This window comes from Diadema antillarum, unplaced genomic scaffold (assembly GCF_040938485.1).
Source record: "Diadema antillarum isolate AM-2024a unplaced genomic scaffold, OU_Dant_1.0 seq00000135_RagTag, whole genome shotgun sequence".
Classification (NCBI taxonomy): domain Eukaryota; kingdom Metazoa; phylum Echinodermata; class Echinoidea; order Diadematoida; family Diadematidae; genus Diadema; species Diadema antillarum.
In genome coordinates this window covers 717,997-739,866 of record NW_027271212.1, presented here as the reverse complement: position 1 = coordinate 739,866, position 21,870 = coordinate 717,997, and the positions used below count along the sequence as shown (strand labels likewise).

The window sequence follows — 21,870 nt, the reverse complement described above, 5'->3', positions numbered from 1 at the left end:
AGAACACAACAGTGACGACAAATTACCATGGCATTTATAGTACCGCAGTAATTCCAATGTAAATACACTTTAGAGTCAGACTAGAATAGAGAGTTACCATCTCACTCCTTCTACAAACTGCTGTATACACCATACTGTAAAACGAGGAATTTTCACGTGCATTTTAATTTCACGAATTTTGCGAGTGTCAAAATTCGCGAAATTAATTTTATGCACGCGAAAGTTTTTGTCTACACTACATGCATTGAACGCCAGTGGCAATTCGCGAAAATTTCATGCCACGAAAAAGGCTGTCGGCTCCAATTCGCGAAAATTTCATGCTGCAAATATATCATGTTTTATAGTATTCTTTGTGAGGTTTTATTCTTGCAAATTTTGCTACTGTAGTTGGGTTCTAAGCGAATTTAGCAACACATGAAATCATTAACTCGATCTCGACATGAATGTGGTGTGTATTTAACCATGCATACGTTTCTCCATTCGTAACTGTACTCCACGATCGCAAATTTGACCACTTGCTGAATTGTTGGGAAATTCTGAGTCAAGAAAATTTAGCATGTCCCCAGTAGAGTGGGTGAGAGTGAATGGGAGAAACACCATCAGCTCTCCCCCCATGGGCTGCCTAATCAAAATGTTATGCATTGAAAAACGGCATGTGTCCAGACCCACGTAGTATGTTCCTAGCACTCTTTCTGAGGCTCATCCAAACATTGTTTTGTTTGTTTGTTGTTGTTTTTTTTTGTTATCTGATTTCAGGAGAGAAATGGCAGCAAAAAAAAAAAATATGAAGACCTCTTTAGTCTTTTTGTTTTTTGTTTTTTTGCTTGTCAGCCAATTTGACAAGAGAATTGTCATTGGGTGAACCCCCCCCCCCCCCCCCCCCCCCCCCCCCCCGCTTAGCAAATAGCTAGATGTACCCCTGGAATATGATCTCTGTGAACAGATGAATTTGTGCAAACTTTCTTTTCATTCTGCCATTGTCTTCTTCCTTCCCTGAGCTCTGGGCATTCTTATATATCCTCTTTTTCCTGTGCGTCATTTTCGACGGAAACTGAAACGTGCTGCAAGAAGACCAACTTGTAGAAATGTGCCCGTGCGGCGCTCACTGCTGAGAAGTCACCTTCTTGCTTTCTTATGGTAAACAGGGTGGCGAGACGAGCTTTCATAGAACATTCTATTTGCATCTTGTAACTCTCTTGCACTAAAGAGCGAGCTAGGTTAATTTTGAAGAGACAACTTCTCTCTTTCTGGTCCTGTAGAAGGCACCTTGATGTGTTTCACCAAGTTGCTTTCACATAGTGTGTATGACATGAATTCATTGCTAGTTTTTGGTCATCAATCTCTATATAGTGTACTGTATACATTGAATATTTCACAAGTTTTTATTTTTGCAAATTTTTGCGAGTCAGGTGCTATTTGTGAATTTAAAGACATGCTGAAATAGTCACTCTGATCCTGACGTGAATGTGATGTGCACATACATTTCTCTGTTCAGTACTGTACTCCACAGTTTCCAATTTAACCAACCCTCACAAAATCGTTGTGAAGTCCCAATATGGTGTAATAGTATGTTTGGAACCTGAAGTGTTGACATTCGTTACTAAATTTTAGATCATCAGTCTCTATAGTGTAACTTGTGATTGTTTAATCTGTTCTTACAGCTGGTGATTTACATGTAACTACATGAAATGATTAATTACATGGTAAACACAGCTGGTCTTAGAGGACTAACTTATGTTGTTTAGAGACTAAACTGATCATTATCTTCCTAAGTGCGTATAAAAGTTCTTGTTGTTGATCTGTGAAGTGATTTTAACAATTTGATGAATCTGTCATTTAAGGGGATGGTATAGTTTTTGGTTGAGATGGGGCTTCGGGTTTCCAACTTTTTTTGTGAGATAATGCGAAACCTCTTGAAATAGGAAAGAGCATAGAATTCTAGGAGGAATTTAAGTTTGTATTTGATAAAAATTGACTTTGAAATGGCTGAGATATCCAAAGGCAAAGTAAAACAAAGCAGTCCTAATAAAAGATGCCACCTTTTATAAGAACCTCTTTGATTTTGTTTCTAGAATAAACTGTCTACAGTTATGGTTTATTGAGAAAATCAGTGATATTCTCTATCTCCTTATGTTTGCAGCTTTATTGCGAAATGTTTGTGCAGTAGGGTATTTTGTGACCAGTACAACTTAACATTACATCATGCAACAAGTCATTGATCCCTATGTTGATTAGTGGCTTTAAAGTTCAAATGATAGACCTCGATAGCAAAGATTATGATGGCGATCACAAAACGCTGCTGTATGATCAGTTTGGCAGTCAGATGTAAACGGCGGGGTTAAAGCTATTTTTATAGTTGAAGCTCTGCCTGTACAAATGTATTTCAGGTCACCTAAGGTCATAGAAATGTTGAAAGGAAATCTCACTCTTGATACTCAATTTAACCTGTTTACTCCTACATCACACATATTTTTACAGGTTTTACCCTTAAATACTTCTCCGTGGAACAGGTGTGGAAGAAGTGGTAGGATTTGTACTGCAAAATGGTTGCTCATTACATTGTATTGCAACAATGTTCTTCACTGTGTAGTGTTAGAAGATTTGTTGAAGGTGTGAGTACGTCATCTATTGAGCTACTGTAGAGCTATCAAATGGTGCTGATACGCCCTAAGCCGATAAGCCCTAAAGCCTATACATGGGATGTTGAGAGAGCCAGCTATTTTTTTTCCCCCGTCCTCCTGCCCGTGAGCCGGAGGGGAGCGGGGGAAGTTAGCAGGCCCACCATCTGGCCAGCTCGCCGAGCGCTGTCGCCTTCTGGAAGGCAAAGGAAATGCTTCCTGTAGATTAGGCGAGTCGTGATAGACACGATTGTACGGCTTTCCCAAATTGCCTTCAGACTACTTGGAAACGCCGTTATTTTTAAAAATCGACCTGTCAGCATGCAATCATAGTAAATCTCATTCCGGTAGAAAATTACGTCAATTTACATGATTTGCTAAAAAGCAATCTAATGGATGTGGTTATCAGAAAGTTGAAAATCAATATTTCCCTTCCCTTGCTGTGAACTATTTTTGGAAGACAAACTTTTACCTGTAGACTTCCATGATAAATTGTATAATGTGCATGACATATATTCAGTGGTGGTTTATATTCACACGTTTTGTAAACTGAGTGATGTTAGCTTGCAAAATCAACAAAATGGCAACTATGGACTGGTAGGAAATCACAAATTTTGTTTTGTGGAATGTGGTTCTCAATAGCAAAATTGTCTTAAAAGCTTGCAATCTAGAAAATATAGATATGCTTGCAAGATATGCAGCATATTATACAGAACATATTAGACTTCTATAAGAGGTTTCAGGGAATCAGACAGACATATTAAAGAGATGGGGGGGGGGTTAGTGTGTGCAGGTTTTGAATTGCTTTCCCAAGGATATGATTTTATTTTATTTGACAAGGTGTCAAAAAAAACCCAAAAGACAATTTTCAGTGGATTACAGATTTACATCACAATCAGCTTACATACTGTTTTGTAAACAAATGATAATGGAAATATACCTGTAGTGTACCAAGACGACACAATTGTTATTATTAGTATTTTTGTGAGTAACCTGAACAAGTACAGTATATCTCCTAACAAAAATATCATCCATTGCCACTGTAACAGTAGTGCAATAGACTTTCCAGAAATGTTCCAAGTCCAGTATTCAAACGTGTACATAAATAGCCAACTGCTGTAGAATGCATCAATTAGTCGTAGAATACTCACAAACACACATGGATGTAGATAGGCTTAACATGCAGACATGTGAGACTTTGGAACTGAACTGTGCTCTTGTTGAAACAGTTAGGAAGGGCTTTGCCAATGTTAACTACATGACCTTTTTAAAAGTGGAGATAAGAAAAGAACCTGATATAGATTCCGATTGGAATGCAAACTGTTACAACAGGAAAGAATTTGAGACAAACAGGAAAAATACTTGTGTACAACAACAACAACAACAAGAAACAAAACCGTCTGGCAAATATAACTTTATGAATTACCCAGACATTTTAGGATTGTAATTACAAATACAAATGATTAAAAAAAAGATAAGCTTGTTGTCAGAATGTTGCTTTGTAACAAGACATCTTCTGCTTTGTGACCATGAAGAAAGAAGAAAATAATGGTTGGGGATGTTCCTTCCCAAATTGATTATGATTCACCAAACTTAATCTGGGGGGGGGGGGGGGGGGAGAGACCTGGTACTTTGCTTGTAAGCTTTAAAGCAACAAACGAAAAACCCTGAACATTTCTAGATTTTACGTGGAAACTATGGTAAAAGTTGTGAGGCAATTACATATAAGCAACTCACCACTTGCATATTCATATTTACAGTTCAAGAACTTTTTTTTTGTGAAAAAAAGTTAAACTTCACAATTTCATAACTACCCCCCTTTTTATCTGATTCCAATCTAATTTTCATGTTGTGCTTGTATAATTTTACTCTTTCTTTCCGGACTAACTTTTGAGTAGTCTGCAGTTTCCCTTTAAAGAAAGAGCCATTAGATGATCAAAAGATATCACCCATATGACTGATACTAGAAACTTGTAAAGCATCTACGCGATATAAAAAAAAGTAGATCATCATAAGGAGAGAGAGAGAGGGAGAGAGAGAGGTAAACGTTGACCCACGAGGGAGCCCTCCTTTCATCGTGGGCCTCGGAAATGGGGCAGACCTTGCTAGGCGTTTCCTCTGGGAGGAAGAGTCAAATTTATTGGCAGGAATCAAAACAGACGCAGAGCGGCTACCGCCACGATGGTCGCAATGGCAACAGATCGCTGGGCAGAATGACACTTGATACCCCAGCGCCTGGCTTGCCTTGCCTCGATGTTGGGGTACGATGAACATAGCCGCTTCTTTCTTCAAATATGCACATTATGAATACCACTATGAAGATGAACACTGCATAGACAAACAGTGCAGATGAGTGAATGATTTACTTTTCGTGGGGTATTAAAAGAAAGGTTGGAAAGAGACTATCCAATCAAAACTCCATAAACTGTCTGTTTTGAACTGCCTATTTCCTGTGTCTGGTGGATTGACAACGACTTATTCTGTAAAGCTCTCTTTGCCATTATGACAATAGATAAAGAAACCCATATTATGCTCAATTGTTAATGCTCTTGCTGAATAGGATTTGAAACTTTTGCTGAGTTCTTCAAATCGATGTGCTGTTTGCTGTCATTGGTCTCTCATTCCTCGTCATTGTAGAAAAATAGATTTTAGATATTGTATAGAATTATCAACTTCAGAAGACAGTGTATCTGGTGTAGTTTTATATGATGGCAGCATGAAGGCATGGCTTGACCTGATACATGTGTCTGTTTCTGAGAACACGCTGTAAAGAATTCAGAGAAAACAGGAAGGAAACATCTCACTCTTTCTACCCTTCATCCATCTTAGTGCTACAGCCTGGCAGCCATATATATTTGATTCCAAGAAAAATCTTGAATAAGATTGGGTTACAAATTTTGAAATTGTGCCAAAGAAGGAACCTTCATCATGTAAGTGCTAGGATACTATTAAAAGTGATTTACTTGTAATCAGTGAAGTCATAGAAAGCACACACAAGTGAATGAATGTTGTTTGGTGCATTAGATATCTCGTTCAAACTTATGATTACATGGCTGTAAGGAAACTTTGTTACAGCTGCATAAACATTCAAGTCCAGAAATTATTATCTATATGATATTGTCTTTATACTTAATTGGTTAGGCTGTGACAAATTTTCGAAATACAAAAAAACAAAACAAAACAAAACAAAACAAAACAAAACAAAACTAAACTGCTGGGAGTCACCTGTAAATAATTTTGGGTGAAGAATTTTCAAAGCTTTTTGATTGCTGAATTTATAACTGATTGTCAAACTGGCAACATACCAAGAAGATTAAAGTTTTAATTTCTCTCTCTAACTCTTTCTGATTTTGTGCAGATCATTGATTAAATGCATTTAAGTAGTTCTATTCTAATTTTTTCATCCAATGTAGGATTCAGAGTGAAATTCAGTTGCCAATTTAAGGATGAAAGTATGATAACTTCTGCAGCAAACTAATCCCAGGACCTGATGGGTTAGACCAAGTACTCTAAAAGTGTGGAAATTTTCGCTCATTTTCTGCAACCAGAAGGTAGTGCGAAAATAAAAGCACCCAAATATTTTTGCATGCCATATGTTCCAGTAATTAATGTCCTGATTCCGCGCGGCATTAAAACATGGGAAATTTATCTTACACGGCCCAGCACAAAAAATTACTCATGCAAAAATAATATTATCCAGTTTTACAGTATTCTTGATTCCATGGTTTACAGGGAGAAATTTTATGCCATGTTCATATTTCTTTGCAGAACCACCTTCAAAACCAATAGCTTAATTATCCCGTTGAGGATAAGCTGATTTTGCTCTATGTACTGTATACGCTGTTATTTTCGCGTACAGATATTTTCACGAATGATGAGGTCATAGACATTTTCGCGAGATGTTGTTTTCGTGAATCATCACCGACTTTTATTTTAATGCTCTATTAACACAGCGCATGGAGGCATTTTCGCGTGTTGTTAGATTCGCGATCCGACTGTGATTCGCGAAAATTAAACCCTCACGAAAATAATGGCTTATACAGTATTTCCCACAGACACATGACTAAAGGGTAGTCAGCACTCGTCTTCAATGCCATAAAGATTATCAGTCGTTGGTGTTATTGATGTGCGCTATTTGTTTGCTTGTTTGCACCTGGTAGAACACCGGTGTCTGTATTTTTGCAAAGCCTGCAGGGAACAATTAATTCCACCCTATATTTTGATGGATGAATGAATGAATTTTGAATTTATTATCCAATGCAATGATAATCATTGTACTTGTTTGCAAGTATGCAGTCACGTAGAAAAAGCAAAGATAGTAGGAAGCAGAAAATAGCATGAATGTTTAAGTCGAGTCTGGCCCCTTTCAATTCAAGCTGTTGCAAAGTACTTGTATTTTTTCTTATTTATCTATTTTTTTTTTTTACTGTGCAGTAATATATTACCACGGTTATTTTTCTCCCTTATTAGTAGTGCAATAATTTGATAAAGAGTTCAATCGTGTCAATTTGTATAGGACAAAGAAAATTGTGACATGAGTACTTTTGTGAGATTCAGTGATACATTTGATTATGGATGAAAAATACCTTTGTAGCTCAAAAACTGAAATGGTGTTTTGTTTCATAGACTAACTGTAGCTTTAAAGTGGAGTATTGTACAAATATTATGTAGGCGTCAGTTGGAAGTGGTTGTAAATTTCTGGATCAAGTTACCTCCTATATAGGAAATGAAAATGGTTTGGGATTTCTTGAATTTCATATCATCTTTTATATCCTCAATATCACATTCCTTTTTGGACTCTTGATAGCTCTGGCCTAGTTTTCTAAACATCATGTTGAGAATGAAACATGGTGAATTTGTTCTACAGTGTTTTTGGTTGAAAAGATAAAAATCCAGCGCTGTTGTGTGGACCATGAGAATTGATACTGTAGTAGTAATAATTTGCTCAACAATCTGTACTTTACACCAATATAAAGGTAAAATGTAGTCTTTGAAACCAGTATAACAGTTTGTTTGTTAGTAAATGAACTATCTAGTTAAGTCAGTATTTTGATTATTAAGTGGTGGGATTCAGACTATCTCCATGCTCAAAACGTATCAAACACAGATGCCACATTTCGTCTCCATTTGAATAGTACATGTATAGATTTGCATAGTACATGTATAGATTTGCATGATGTTTATGTGTGTGTACTTATACTTTAGACTAACTTTAAATAGTTGATGAACTCCTTTACTGTTAAAATCTTGGTGTGATACAGTAGGGAGAAATTTGCTTTTACATTTGTTATTATCATATTTATTATTATTATTGTTATTATTATTATTATCATTGTTATTATTATCATTATTATCATTATTATTATTATTATTATTATTATTATCATCATCATCATCATCATCATTATTATTGTTATAATTACTCCTATCATCATCATCATTATTATCATCAGTATTACTATTACTACAGCTACAATTGTTGTTTTCACATTGTTATCAGTGGGAGTATCACGTTATCTGCCATTTTTACCAAGTGCTTGATTTTGCTGATAAATCTTTACAGCACTTACTATGTACAATTCATAACACTTATAATGCTGAATCATGCCTTAATATCGTTTGTGCTTAACTCTTGTTGCAGAAATGTGCAACATCATAAAGAAAAAAAACCCAAAACCTTGTGTTATCAATAGCTGCATGTCATGATAAAATAGCCAGAAAGTAGCAAGCAGTGTGTGGTAAAGCCTTATCACGTTGTCCATCTGTTTGTAGGCGTGTGGATGCAACTATGTTGAGTACCATATGACAGCAACGATCACTGACAGTTCACCATTGAATGGAACAGAATTACTGCTATAAATAAACCAGTTTTTCATGCCAAAGAGCTGATGCCAAAATTGTCAGGTTCTTCAAGTTTGTCTGCCAAAACACTACCTGCAATAACACTGCCCATTTTAAAGTCATAATAATAATCGCCAGCATACAGATACAACACAGATCTGGACTGCATGCATTGGCTGTAGACATAAAGGAATAACAACATACATACTATGTAGTTTATGTCAAACGTTGATGATTAGTAGCATTCTAATACAGCACACTTGAGATTATTTCTCTCTGAATTTGATGGATAACCATCCTATTATTTCAGGTTTTCATGAAGGGTACGTAAAAGAGAATATTTTTGCAATCTTTAACTGAGTATGAAAGAGACAATGGCCCATAGTATACAATGTACATGGTAATTATTAAGTCTTCCTTGTGAAGTTTTGGCTTGAGAAGATGTCTGCGCAGTATTGTACATGAAAGGGAAGTTTAAGAATGCTCTTAGGTTGATATTTGCAGGTAGGGGTGTAGATTTGAACTTTTAGCTTTTTCGCATGAGACTTCAGCTAAAATTGTATTTTTAAGTTGGTATACTGCCTGTAGTTGTTCAAATGTGCATGACATTATATGGCTTTGCTATTAACTCTTTATGTGCCATTTTCACATGCCCGACTCATGCGTGCCAAGTTTGCATATTTTGCTCAAACGCACAAACCCGCACAAACCAATCGATACATCACCAAATGCCGCAGTACAACGAAAACTTCAATCGCTATTCCATTCCTGTCACATGTAGCTCGCATTATGTAGTGATTGAATATCAACCTGTGTTCCCTATTGGATTTGTAAGTAAATTCTAATTTTCTGTCACTGTTTACAAGGGCAAAATTTATGCTTTGACAACTTAGTACCTACTGATCATTTGAAAGAAAAGTAATCATAGATTTGTCATAAAATTCACATATAGCCTATCTCAGCATTTTTTCTACAACTTTACTTTTTGCATGTCCAGTCTAACATACATCTATAAAAAGTTACATGGATCTAAAAACAGAATGTTTTCCCCAAATGCAAGCCTACGTGTAGTCGGAGAATAATGTGGCACACAGGGGGTTTACACAGTGGCACATAAAGAGTTAATAAAGAGAACTACTGCGTCAAAATCACGTCACCAGATATCTTGCTGTCTGTTACTATAAAGAAGAAGTGTAACAACCTGAAGAATTTGTTAATTAGAGTTGCTCATCTGCATAGAATACAAGGGAACTTACCTGGTAAACCCCGGCAGTCATATCTATGAAACATCGTACAGTGTCTGTTGGTATTAGCAAACATGATTGTATGAAAGCACCCCCCTTTAATACTAGAAAAGGGAAATTCCCTTGCATATGAAACTGTACAAGGGAAGCCTATGTCAGATAGTGTGTGTGACACGGAGGGTGTGTGTGTGTGGGTCAAAGTATCTCTGTGTGTGATACACATTTCATAACTTCCTGCACTGGAAAAAGCTACCCCGTTTCCAAATAAGACACCCTTTTTTTGTGACTCCTACCGGGAGGAATATCACAGTGTAGATGTGGTTACAATATCATCTGGAAAGAATAAATGTTGAGAAGTATGATTTTTCCCATCTCCAAATCTTTTGCAGTTCCTTTTACATGATGTATGCTTCTCTCTAGATCTCTGACGTAGATCCAAGTTCTATTTGCTTCTGTTTGATGCAGTGTCAAACAATTGTCTCCTGTCAAGTGCCATAAAAAAACTTTTAATCATTGTTCAAAGGAGCATAGTATCATCACAAAGACCCAACATGCATGACAGTTACACTGTTACAGCTTAAAAGACTCAACAAATGTATTAAGCTAAATTTCAACCAGAAAGTAACACAAAAACTAATAGATCATCCAATTTGGTTGTGTTTATGTTCTCTGCAATTTATCTTAGTTCATTCTACTGATTTTCTTTTTGTTATTTATTATGCCTCAGCCACAAAGTGTTGCTAGAGCCATTATATTTTCAGGTTGTTCATCTGTTCATTATTGATTTTGTGGCTTACATTTTACATAAAAACCATGTTAGGTATGCACATGAAACTTGGCATGTGTACATCACAATTGCTTACTAATGAGTGGATGAAACTGAGCACACATGCTCAAGGTCAAAGATCATGGTCAAATGCTAAAATTTCACCATTTGATGAATGATGAAATAGCATTTATATAGCACCATTTATCTTTAGAAACATTCAAAGACTCTGCCTATGACATTTTCTGCCAGTCACTGATAAAGTACTAATATGTTAAACAAAAGGCATTGGAATGCACCTCCCCATAGACTAAGCATAACTTCCATGTTTCATTGTCTTTTGTTAATCAGTTTAGTAACAAGCTATAAACATGCTAGTTTTGCTTGGTCTAGGGGAAGGTGCATTCCAGTGTCTTAAATTGTTAACCACATCAGCACTTTAGCAATGATTGACAGATGATATCACTGCCAGAAACTTGGTGTTTAGGAGGTTTTTTTTTTTTCTGTAGGCAAATGCAAGTTATCTGGAAAAAGGAGAATAATTATTGTAGAATATAGCATGTATTTAGATGTTCATTTGGCCACATAGTGATTTGAGGGTGTCATGAATCAACACAAGTCATGCATTTGCATTGCATACCCAGTAGTTCCTTTTATGGCAAGAGGAACTGTTTGTGCAGTCTGGATTTATTGAACCTCTGAGCAGAGTTCGAGCGAAGAATGATGATGATAGTAATGACCATAATAGTGATATAAAATCCTCCCCCACCACACACAAAACCCGACAACGAAAGCTTCCTAGATTCCTCCCATTCAAAAACCCAGGATTCTAGTAAAATACAGTTGGTTTGCTTTTATGCCAAGCGTCAAGCATGACACCTTTATTTTCCCTTGATTTTATTTCAGCTTTAAACTGATATCTTGATTGGAATTACATATCTATGTGTAGGTGTACAACCTGCATTCTCATACCAGGGAGGTGGGAAGATCTCTTCCCACCTCCCTGCTCATACAGTGGTTCTTACACTCACCAGCTTCACAGTGACATCAGTATAGCCCCATCTAGAGGGCATAAGCATATAGGGTGTGCAGTGTGTACATGATCTAATGACATGTTGGAGAATGACTTTTGATGGCGAATACTGTAAAACGAGGAATTTTCGTGTGCAATTTAATTTCGCGAATTTCGCGAGCGCCAAGATTCGCAAAATTAAATTGCACGCGAAAGTTCTAGTTTACACTATTATGCATTGAACGCCAGTGGCACTTCGCGAAATTTTCATGCCACGAAAAAGGCTGTCAGCTCCAATTCGCGAAAATTTCATGCCGCGAATATATCATGTTTTACAGTAATCAATATCTCTCTCTCTCTCTCCCAAACTTATTTTCTCTAGATGTGATGGCCGGATATATCAGTACAGAATTGTGCCAAACGTTGATGGCACTGGATTCCTCATGAAGGTGAGTTCATGACAAGATCTTTGCTGCCATAATGGCAACTACTAGTATTTTGTAGTACATTTAAAACAAAACAGATGATTACAAATTATATGCATATGATGGGAGTTGGTTGATTATGCAATTTATTTACCATGGTTGGAAAGCTGCGATCTGTTGACTGACACATGTATAGTCAATATAATTAATGTTACTTCTGATGGCTATCTTCCGAAAATTGCCATCTTTTTTTAAACCTAAAAATTAAAAGTATTGTGTGAAAAATAGGGGAGAAGAGTTCATGTTAAGTAAGAATGTATCATGTGTTGGACAAGTTGCGCTTGATGCTCTCCAGTTTTGTGCAAAATTTGGCATGGCCTGCACAGATAATATGTACATGGACAAAATTATTAGTGAATCAATGTGCCAGTTGACAAATTTTAGCTTGTCTACCAGAACATGATAGACCTGTGTCAAGTGGGTAATGTTCATTATTCTGTAAGTTCATTTATCTGATGTTTATTAATCCAATTATTTGTGACATTATTCCAAAAGTTCATTATTTCAAAGGTTTGTTCGTCCGAGAATGAAATGTTAATGATTCATTAATGTGAAGGTTCATTAATATGAAATTGAAATAAGGTTCATTATTCCAAAGGTTTGATAGTCTGAAAATAAAGTAAGGTTTCTTTATCAAAAAAATTAATAAAAAGGTGCATACTAATAAACATTTGGAATGATAATAATGAAAAAAAAAACCCTTTTCTTTTTCCGATTAATGAACCTTCAGAGTAACAAACCTCTCTTCTTTTTCAGATTAATAAATCTTCGGAATAATAAATGTTGTTTCATGTTCTGAATTACAAACTTTTGGAGTAACAAACTGTAACTGTGTCTAGTTTACAAACAGCAAGGGAGAGATTAGTGTACACATGGTTAGTGTGTATGTTATCCATGTTGGTCGGGGAACTTTGAGAGTTAATCGTGTATGTGTGTGTGGTTAAAAGAGAAAAGTTGAATCAACTACAAATGTACTCATGGTGGGAATATACCAGGATGAATTAGAATCATGACTATGGGCAGCCCAGCATTGACAGGTAGTTTATTGCTCCAATTGTAGTACTAATGCAACATAAATGGAAACAATTGCATGCAGAGCTGGCTGGTTATAGGTAAGGTTTCACATGTATCATATACTTTTCCCCTGCTTGAAATATTGAAGGACTTGTTTTGTGACTAAAAAAAAGATATAATGAGACAAGACAAATCATTACAAGATGGGACAGGACAATACAGAACAAAAGAAAACTGCAATTGGCACTGAACTCCATGCACATCATGCAAATGAACAGATTCCAAATAAGAACCATAACTGTTACATTTCTGAACTCAAGAGGGAGCTATTCAGTGAGCTCACAGATTTGTAGCTGAAGTCACAAGCACAGTAGTTGGTATTTTAGTGCTGTATTTCTCATTGTGTTATCATTATCTGAATAGATGTTTCCATTTCTGACTTTGTAGCATTTGATTGAGTCATATGAATTATTCTTGGTGCAGCTTTGGTTTTACCCATTGTCACTTTAGTGAACCAATGAATAATGTATCTTGGAAATGCAGAAATAACACGGCTTGGAAAGTTCCTGTGATATAGCCAGTAATAGTGTTAGAAAATGTTTGCTCTTTTCCTTTCATGAACCTTTATTTTAATTTGTGAAAGAGAGAAAGTCAGGGGGTAAGAGAGACACATTTCTTAAACTTGTTATAGTGAAGAAAGTGACATAAGTTAAGTAATTATCCAAATTCATGATATGATGTCATCTTTAATATTCATTCAAAAAAGAAATATCTCTCATTGGTATGGAGATTAATTTTTTTTTTCTTATGTGCAAACCATACACAAACAAGTACCAGTTCATTTCATTTCATTTATTTCTACAGGGTAGATAAAAAGACATACAAACATTACATGAGCGCAACTTACATCATGCAAGATGCAATGCAATAAATATATAACACGTGGGGGAATCAACAATAGGCCATAAAGGCCTTTCAAAGGCTGATCCCTGACAATTAAAAATGGTACAATTATTAATTACTATCACAGAACAAAACATTACAGAATACAATGGACTATACAGATGACAAAACATTACAATAAACAAGTGATTAGGCAAGCAAAATATTATCTAAGTCATTCATGCATGTGTCAAACGAGATTACTGAATCAAAAGAAATTGTTTATACTTTCTTTTAAAATGACGAAAGACTAATGGTACTTTTAATGTTGTCTGGTAAGTTATTCCACAAAAGTGGGCCCGCATACCTTATAGTACGTCTAGAAGCATTGTATTTATAAAATGGAACATATAACTTCTTTAATACTTCTTTCATTTAATCTTAGGGAACATCACATTTGCAGTGATTTTTTTTTTAAAATCAGAGAGAGGACTTGGATGTTTTTTTTTTTTTTTAATGCTCAATGTGTTTGAAGTTTCAGGTGAAATTTGAAACCTAGTGATCTGCCAGGACGTGTTATCTCTTAACAGAATTTGTGGGTAAATTAGAGGGGAAGGCAATCAGTGTCATCAGTTAAAAGCTAGACAGGAAATACAAAGCAACAGCAAGGCAAGGACGTTGGAAAAGAATAAATGAAAGATGTACTTGTAGATATCAAATTAGTGCCAACTGTTTCCTTGGATAATCTGTGGCCTTGCGCACATGAAATTCCAACCTTGGCCTTGGATAATCTTTTCACTTTCCTGCAAAATAGTTTTTTTTTTCTCCCTCAGCATGAGCTGATGGCATGTTTTACATTCTTAACCCGTTGAGGACGGTTTGATTTTGCTACAACACGCATTTCCCATAGACGGTTGCCCGAGTATACTCGGGACTCGTCCTCAACGGGTTAACAAGCATGGCTTTAATTTCATTGCTGCATTTTTCGTACTCTTCTTTGGGAAGAAAGAGTATGACAAAGATGATTTATTCATCTGTAGTGCTGTTCTCATTGCACTCAAGATATTGTGTTTCTTGTTTCGCGATCAGGATAGCGACCCCAATTTCAAATTTTTTGCAGTGAGAACAGAAATAATACCTTTTTTTGTGCGCGATTTGGGTTGTTATTCAAATCTCACAAATTAGTGGATTTTTTTTTTGCAAAAAAAAACCAAAGTTATGCAGTAAGAATGGTAACTGCAAAATAAAATGTGAGACTTTATATCCCACAATGCACCACGAATGTTGCTTCTTGCTATTTTCACCATGCTGTGGCGCGCCGCAATATATTGAATAGGCCTGGAGACGTAGACTAGTAAGCACACATGTACCATTCATAACATGCACAGGTCAGCTCTTCACAAATAATCATGACCCAAACACTTTTTTTTTAACAGTGAGAACACTGAATCAAAAATACGTTTCCCTGATCACTACCCAAATTTTGAAATTTTTGAAATTTGTATGTGTCTATCTACTTTATTTGTGTATCCATTCATTCTTCAATCATTTGTCTATTCATTTACTTATTCATTCTTTCTTTCATTCATTAATTTATACATTCATTCATATATTCATTCATTCCTTTAACTATCTTTTGCCATTTGCAATCACTAATAATGACAATGATAAAGTGATATTTCTCAGGCTGAATATTCAGTGACATTCTCCATTGCTAGAGGCCTTGCTGTGAAAAACATATTGAACAGTGAAGCCGTATTTCATCAGCTATATCTCCGTTTAATAAATTTTATATTTTTCTCAGCTTTTAATCTGTCCAGTCAAGCCCAGTCAAGGTTCAAGCTACTGTAGCTTTGATCGTTATCCAGAGGGAATCAGAAGTCAGATATATATGGGCCTATCAAAACGTTATACACAATACCATGAACATTTAAAAGCCAAGAATACACAAAGCTCTGTGAATCTGTGCTACAGAGTTCAGGGACATGGATCTACATGATCTAAATTTAGTCGCATCAAGGCTGCGTTTCACGAAAGAAGGGGATTTCTATAAAGCACGGCATTAAAAATTCTCCTATCAGTCCTTTCAAAATAGTCTCTGATTTGGGCAAGCGAATCCCAAATCCGATATCATAAAATGTACTTGACATTCAACGGTACTGAACATATCGTTTGTCCTTTCCATGTCATCAAACTCTCAACATTCCCATAACTTTTACCGATAGATGAAAGTAATTCATGTTTAGTTTTGGAAGTGATAGGGCAAAAATTTGTCATGGATGGTACTTATGTGCAGTGCTGAATTTGATAAGGATACTTCATCGCTCTAGATTTTGCTTTCATGCAAAAACTGTTTTCCGTACATTGGTCTTTACTACACGTATATCTACTACTGTAAAAGTGGAAATTTTCGCGCATTTCGCGCAACCAGAAACTAGCGCGAAAATAAAAGCCCGCGAATATTTTTGCTTGCCATATGTTCCTGTGCGTGACATCTTGATTCCGCGGAATTAAAAACACACGAAACTCTTCTGACCCGGCCAAGCGCGAAAAATTAGTCGCGCGAAGATATCCACTTTTACAGTACTTCATTTAATTGATATACATTCTTTCTCATTCTTGTGCTTCTTCTCCAACTCATTCCAAGCATTGTTGATCACTATTCAGATCTCACTATGGATAGAACACATGATACATGACACTTGGAGTTCTGCCAGTACTACTGACATAAATATTGATGTATGATCACGATGACAAGTTTAATGATTCTTCCTGCATCTACCTGAATTGTTGTAGGGGAAAAAAAATTTGCAGGGTGAGCAGGAATGAAATAAGGAAATAAATATAAGTGAAAGAGATTTACCCTTCCCCATTGCTTAGACAAAGTTTTTCAAGTCATAAAAAAAAGAGATTCTGAACTAGTGGAAGCTGCTGTAAAGATGTTATTAGTATCACACTGTGCTGACTGCAGAAAAGGAAAAAATAGATTTGTCACATGACTTCCACTGTTATACCTGTGGCCACGTGTGAAATGAGCAGCTTGCTGGCTGGGCTCCTTTTACGTCATGATCAAGGGTAGTGTGCGACAGACTGTTCTGCCAATCATGCACATGCAGATTTTGTGGCATAAACTCACAATCCTTTTTTTTTTTTCTTTCGGTGCTGTAACGTTGCAAGTTTTAGCTGCATAGTGAATGGAAAGGTCACATGATTTTGAGTGCCGCGATATTTCCCGATGAGAATGAGCCCAACGTACCCCGAGCTGATGAGGTAAAGATTCTTACCCTTCCCCCACCACCTGTCAAAAGTCTGCACCCCCATCCCTTGCGCATCTCCCCCTCCTCCCCCTTCCCCAATCTCTCTGAGCTATCGTTTTGTAAGCTCGATGGGGGAAACACGTGCAGTGCCTAAAGCTTAGTGTCAGGTTCAAAGTTGTCCCGGCCTCTGGAATGCTGGAATGACTGGCTAAATTTGCCTCCTCCCCGCATGTTTCACGTTGCACACTAGGAGCGCTGCGGCATTAATACGTCGTCAGGTCTTTAAGCCCGTCTCATGGATAGCATTATCACTGTCGCAATCCCTCGAGCCCCCGAGTTTCTAATCCCAGTGTGGAGTCTGCCATTACTGCACTGTCAAGGTTTAAAGTGTAACACCACTCAGTGTACGAATTAAACGTAATAGAAAGAATATGACCAAAACTAATAGAAATATGTGGTATTTGAAAAAAAAAGTGAAACTCGAGACATTTAAGACATTCACATATTTTCATCAAACTGTTTGCATTCATAATCATATTCCCTGATGCAAATTACAAGGAGGTTGTCATAATCTTATTGTGTTGCATTTTTGCTGGTAGCTTCATCAGAAATCTTCACTAAATTTGATTCCCCCCCCCCTTCATGAATTCAAATAGATTATAGGAAATCTGCTCATCACATGAAAAGTTGTGAATATTTTGTAATGATGATTAATGCAAACAAGAATTTTTCTTTAGGAGGAAGATGCAATTGCTCAGTTATTAATTCCAAAATGATCTTACCATTCACATCCTTGGCATAGACTTGTGTTGTGAGGTGATGACACATATTCTTCTATGCATAATGATGGCTACTAATACCACTGTCTTGTGAAATATGTGAAACTAGAAGAATTCATAATTTTTTTGACCAAGTTTAGTAAACTTGCACTTTTTTCTTGATTCTTGTTAATGTGGTCAACTGTATGACTGGTATGTTTTGAATAAAAGATGCAGAAGGATCTGTCTCTTGAGCTTTGTGTTAAAAAGTACTGACAGAATTCTGAGATCTCAGTATGACATACTTCACGGCATGACTTTCGCTTTGTGTCGGGGAGGATGAGGAATTATTTATCACAGATGATGAATATCATATGGAAATTTATTATCCACACTTAACAAGAGATGCCAGAATAAAAAAACAAACAAACATATGAATATTTTGTTTCCTATCCTTCACCCATGTAAGCCTATGTTAATAAATGTAAACAAGTTGACAATCAGATTCAAAATATATGTGAAATTCATTGTGCAAAAATTGTCCTTCTCAGCTATACTTAGACCCAAATATAAAGAAGAGTAAGTGTTTAGGTTCAAACTGAAGTGATACTATGATGGCTTGCATTTAGGATTTGACAATTTCACCTAGCAAATAAGAAACAAAATGACTCTGCTAAAATGTATTGGTCTGGAGACAAGAGAATGTAGTAGTAAAAAAATATATATATATTGTATAGCCAATTTTGATAGCTTTTTTTTTTCTTTTTTTCAGCAGAATGGATCCCCGAGTGGTTTGCATTTACGTGCATAGTTACCATGACTGAAACAGAGAGACAGATTAAATGTCCTTTCGACCCCCTTCATTTTTGAGAGCGTGCCATCAGAGGGAAAAGTGGGGGAACTCCCATTGTGATCCAGACCATACTCTGCCAATCCTCCCCCTCCTTTAGTACTGAAACAATAGCACACCTTGCCCCACCCCTTCCAATATCCTATCCCCCTCCCCCTCCCCCTCCCCCCTGGCTCCCTCCAATACCCTTGATGTTGATTGACCTTCTCAACAGACCCCAAATCCATCGCCTTCCTCTTGCTCTTCCCCCTCTGTGCCAATGCCGTGGTGACATGGCAAGCTCTCTGCCAACGACGACGAAGAGGGTTTTTTCACTCCCTCCCGTGACTAACCACAGTGTGCTTCTTTCCACCTCCCCCACCCCCATGCCGGCCCTACATTCTCACACTGCCCCCCCTCCTTTTGGCAGGAATGCAAACCTTATTGCTCATTACCTACTCTCTCATCTTGTCTCGGCACAAGAGAATTAGCGGAGAAGGTGAATCCCTTTTCCCAGTCGTGGCTTTGATTCTCGCTCACCATCGAATCGTTTCTCGATAGGTGGCCCCCCCAAGAGGCTGTTTTTGCGCAAAGCATCGCTGGCAACAGTATGCCATGCCCTGGTGACGCACCTACAATACCCCCAGCGCGCACCACGCCACCAGATTTCAAACACGGATCACAGACTGTGACGTTGGCCGTGTGTGACGGTGGAAGTCGGGAGCACTTCACAGGTACAGGGATTTCGGAGCGCCTTAGTCACTCGCTCTGCGCTAGAATTCTGTCACAACTTTGTCAATCAGCGACCTGTGCGGCATCAGCTGCTAAGTCTCATGTTCTCTTTGGCACATTAATCCGAGCAATGATCTTCATCGCACACGTTTGCCCCCTCCATTGTGGTTGAAAGAGGCATCACCGTGGTGCTTTCCGAAGGGTGTCTGTAGATGTCTTCTGAATCTTTCGCGCAAATGTTTGTTCATCGGCGTAAGTTCAAGACAATAGTGGATAGGCACGACTGTCTGAGACAGATAAAGGCCATGCCGGTATTGTCTTCAAGTTTGGAAATGATTAGGCTTGATGCTCTCGAACAGGCGTGACATTTGGATGGCTCGAAGTAGCCCAATTTGTGCCGTCACGAGTAATTCCCCATTGAACCGCCTCGACTTTTCTCTTGCTGCACTCCTCCCTGGGTGTCTTTGCTATTTCTCTCTCTCATTGCGAAGAATGCGACATGTGCTTTCCCTTTTCTCAGGAAATAGTTTCTTCATCTTAGTCACTCAGATGACGTTGTGACGGAATCTGCAGTTGGATGCACTTGCGCCAAGCCTGGAATCGGCTTTGGAATCAATCGGGTGCTGTCGTCTCACGACAAGAATAATAAATGGATTCGCACTATCGTTGGGAATGCCTACAGATAATGCCACTGTATAGAGTGGGATTTTGACTGTGGATTTTTTTATCTTCTCGTCAAAGTTTTTTTTTTTTTTGACACAATGGATGTGGTTCATGGTTTTTATGTGGGGGACTGCCATCTGGAGTATATATGCATGGACAACAAGTACCACCTATCAATTTAAATGAATAGAAGCTACCTGCATGGGGCAAAGAAGAATCGTTGCAGTCTTGAATGAAATGCGACGTACTGTACATCTCTCAAACAGGATTGACTGAACGAAGGGTCTTCTATTTGCATTGCAACGTGACACTATTATGGCACGGAGTATTAAAGAGGGACGACCAGTGACTCACAAAATTAAATGGACTGAATCATGAACCAGATTAGACAACACAGTATGTCACTCGGAAGGAAATGGCCCAACTGCATAGTCATTTTTTGCAAATTATGTTGTAGTAATGACCAGTATTCCACTTGAATTGAGATCTGTGTTTATCTTCTACTTCTGTTCGATGCTGCTTCAGGGATACAACTTGTAGTGAAACTACTGCACGTTTTTAGAACGAGAAGCAGTTCAACTTTTGAGTGTGGTGATTTATAGATGTGTTCAAAGCAGCTGCCAGTGCACAGGGATGTTTCACCGAAGCTAAACTTGTTAGAACATCCAGGCCAAGGCGGAAACCAACCAGAATTTTCCTGGACGACCTTGCTTATCTTCCCCCATTGTGTGTTTGGAATCACATTCGCAACGGAACATCAGTCCATGGCAAATTTTTTGACAGATGCTGTGTGGGATGTGGTAAATAAAGCAGAGCCTCACTGTGCTAGGGTGTATATAAACTGACTGACTTTTACTGAATGACATTGCGTCTGGTGAATCTTTCGGTCTGGCTGGCACACGTTGCAACAGTAATTGCATGTACCTCATCGACTGAAAGAGATGACCAGATAAGTGAGAAAGTAGACTCTATTGCAGACACAACTTTTATGAAATTTCACATTTACTGTGAGCAAGCAGAGGGAGATAGGAGTTTAAACACCCCCCCCCCCCACCACCACCACCTCAAAACAAGAGAAAAACCAAAAAACACAACAACAACAACAAAAGTTTAGAGGTTTTGGACTCTCGTATGATGATTAATACCCTGGGCTATACAAATCGAGTCAAGGTTATAGCAGCCAGGGAAAAGTGCAGTGGAAAATCAGACAGCGATACATGTTTGTTCTTTCTTTTTTTCATCGTTGGCTCAGAGTCAATTGCTGTGAAGTTTTAGCTGATTTGATGTTACATAAAGTGAGGGAATGCTTTCTTTGGCTTGCAGTGTGGCTCATGCTTCGGAATTGTAGTATGTTGTGGTGCACTGAGCAGGACTCGACTACGATTTTCTGTTGGATTTGAACTCATGCTTATGAGCTCGTGCATCAGTCGCCCCAGCTCTGACAGTGCTAGATCGTTTCAGATGATACCTCACTGTGGAACATCATGAGAATGAGATGTTGCATTCACACGTTCGATGAGGAAACGTGAGATATGTTGATGATTCAGTTCCGCTTTTGGGGGTGCATTTCATGAGAACAGCATTCCTGTTGGCACCGCTCTGGTTTTCAATGCGACACAAAGACCGACGCTGGTGTGCGACATGCAGCCCTAAAATTTGGCAGTAACTTTGATTCTCGTTTGCGTTATGTGCAACATTTGTGAGCGGTAACCAACTGTTATGAGGAGGAAGTTACTCGTTTTCCCCGAACAGCAGGAAACAACAGCAAC

The 21,870-nt window shown here is 37.7% G+C and overlaps 1 protein-coding gene across 1 annotated transcript in view; it reads left to right on the top strand.

Moving 5' to 3' along the window:
- The window catches only part of LOC139727537 (phosphatidylinositol 3,4,5-trisphosphate 5-phosphatase 1-like), an 87,310-nt gene that overhangs the window by 9,647 nt on the left and 55,793 nt on the right, over window positions 1-21,870 (top strand). The window contains exon 2 of the mRNA XM_071638514.1: window positions 11,864-11,930. Within this exon, the coding sequence (XP_071494615.1) occupies window positions 11,864-11,930 (67 nt within the window). The remainder of the gene's footprint in view (window positions 1-11,863; window positions 11,931-21,870) is intronic.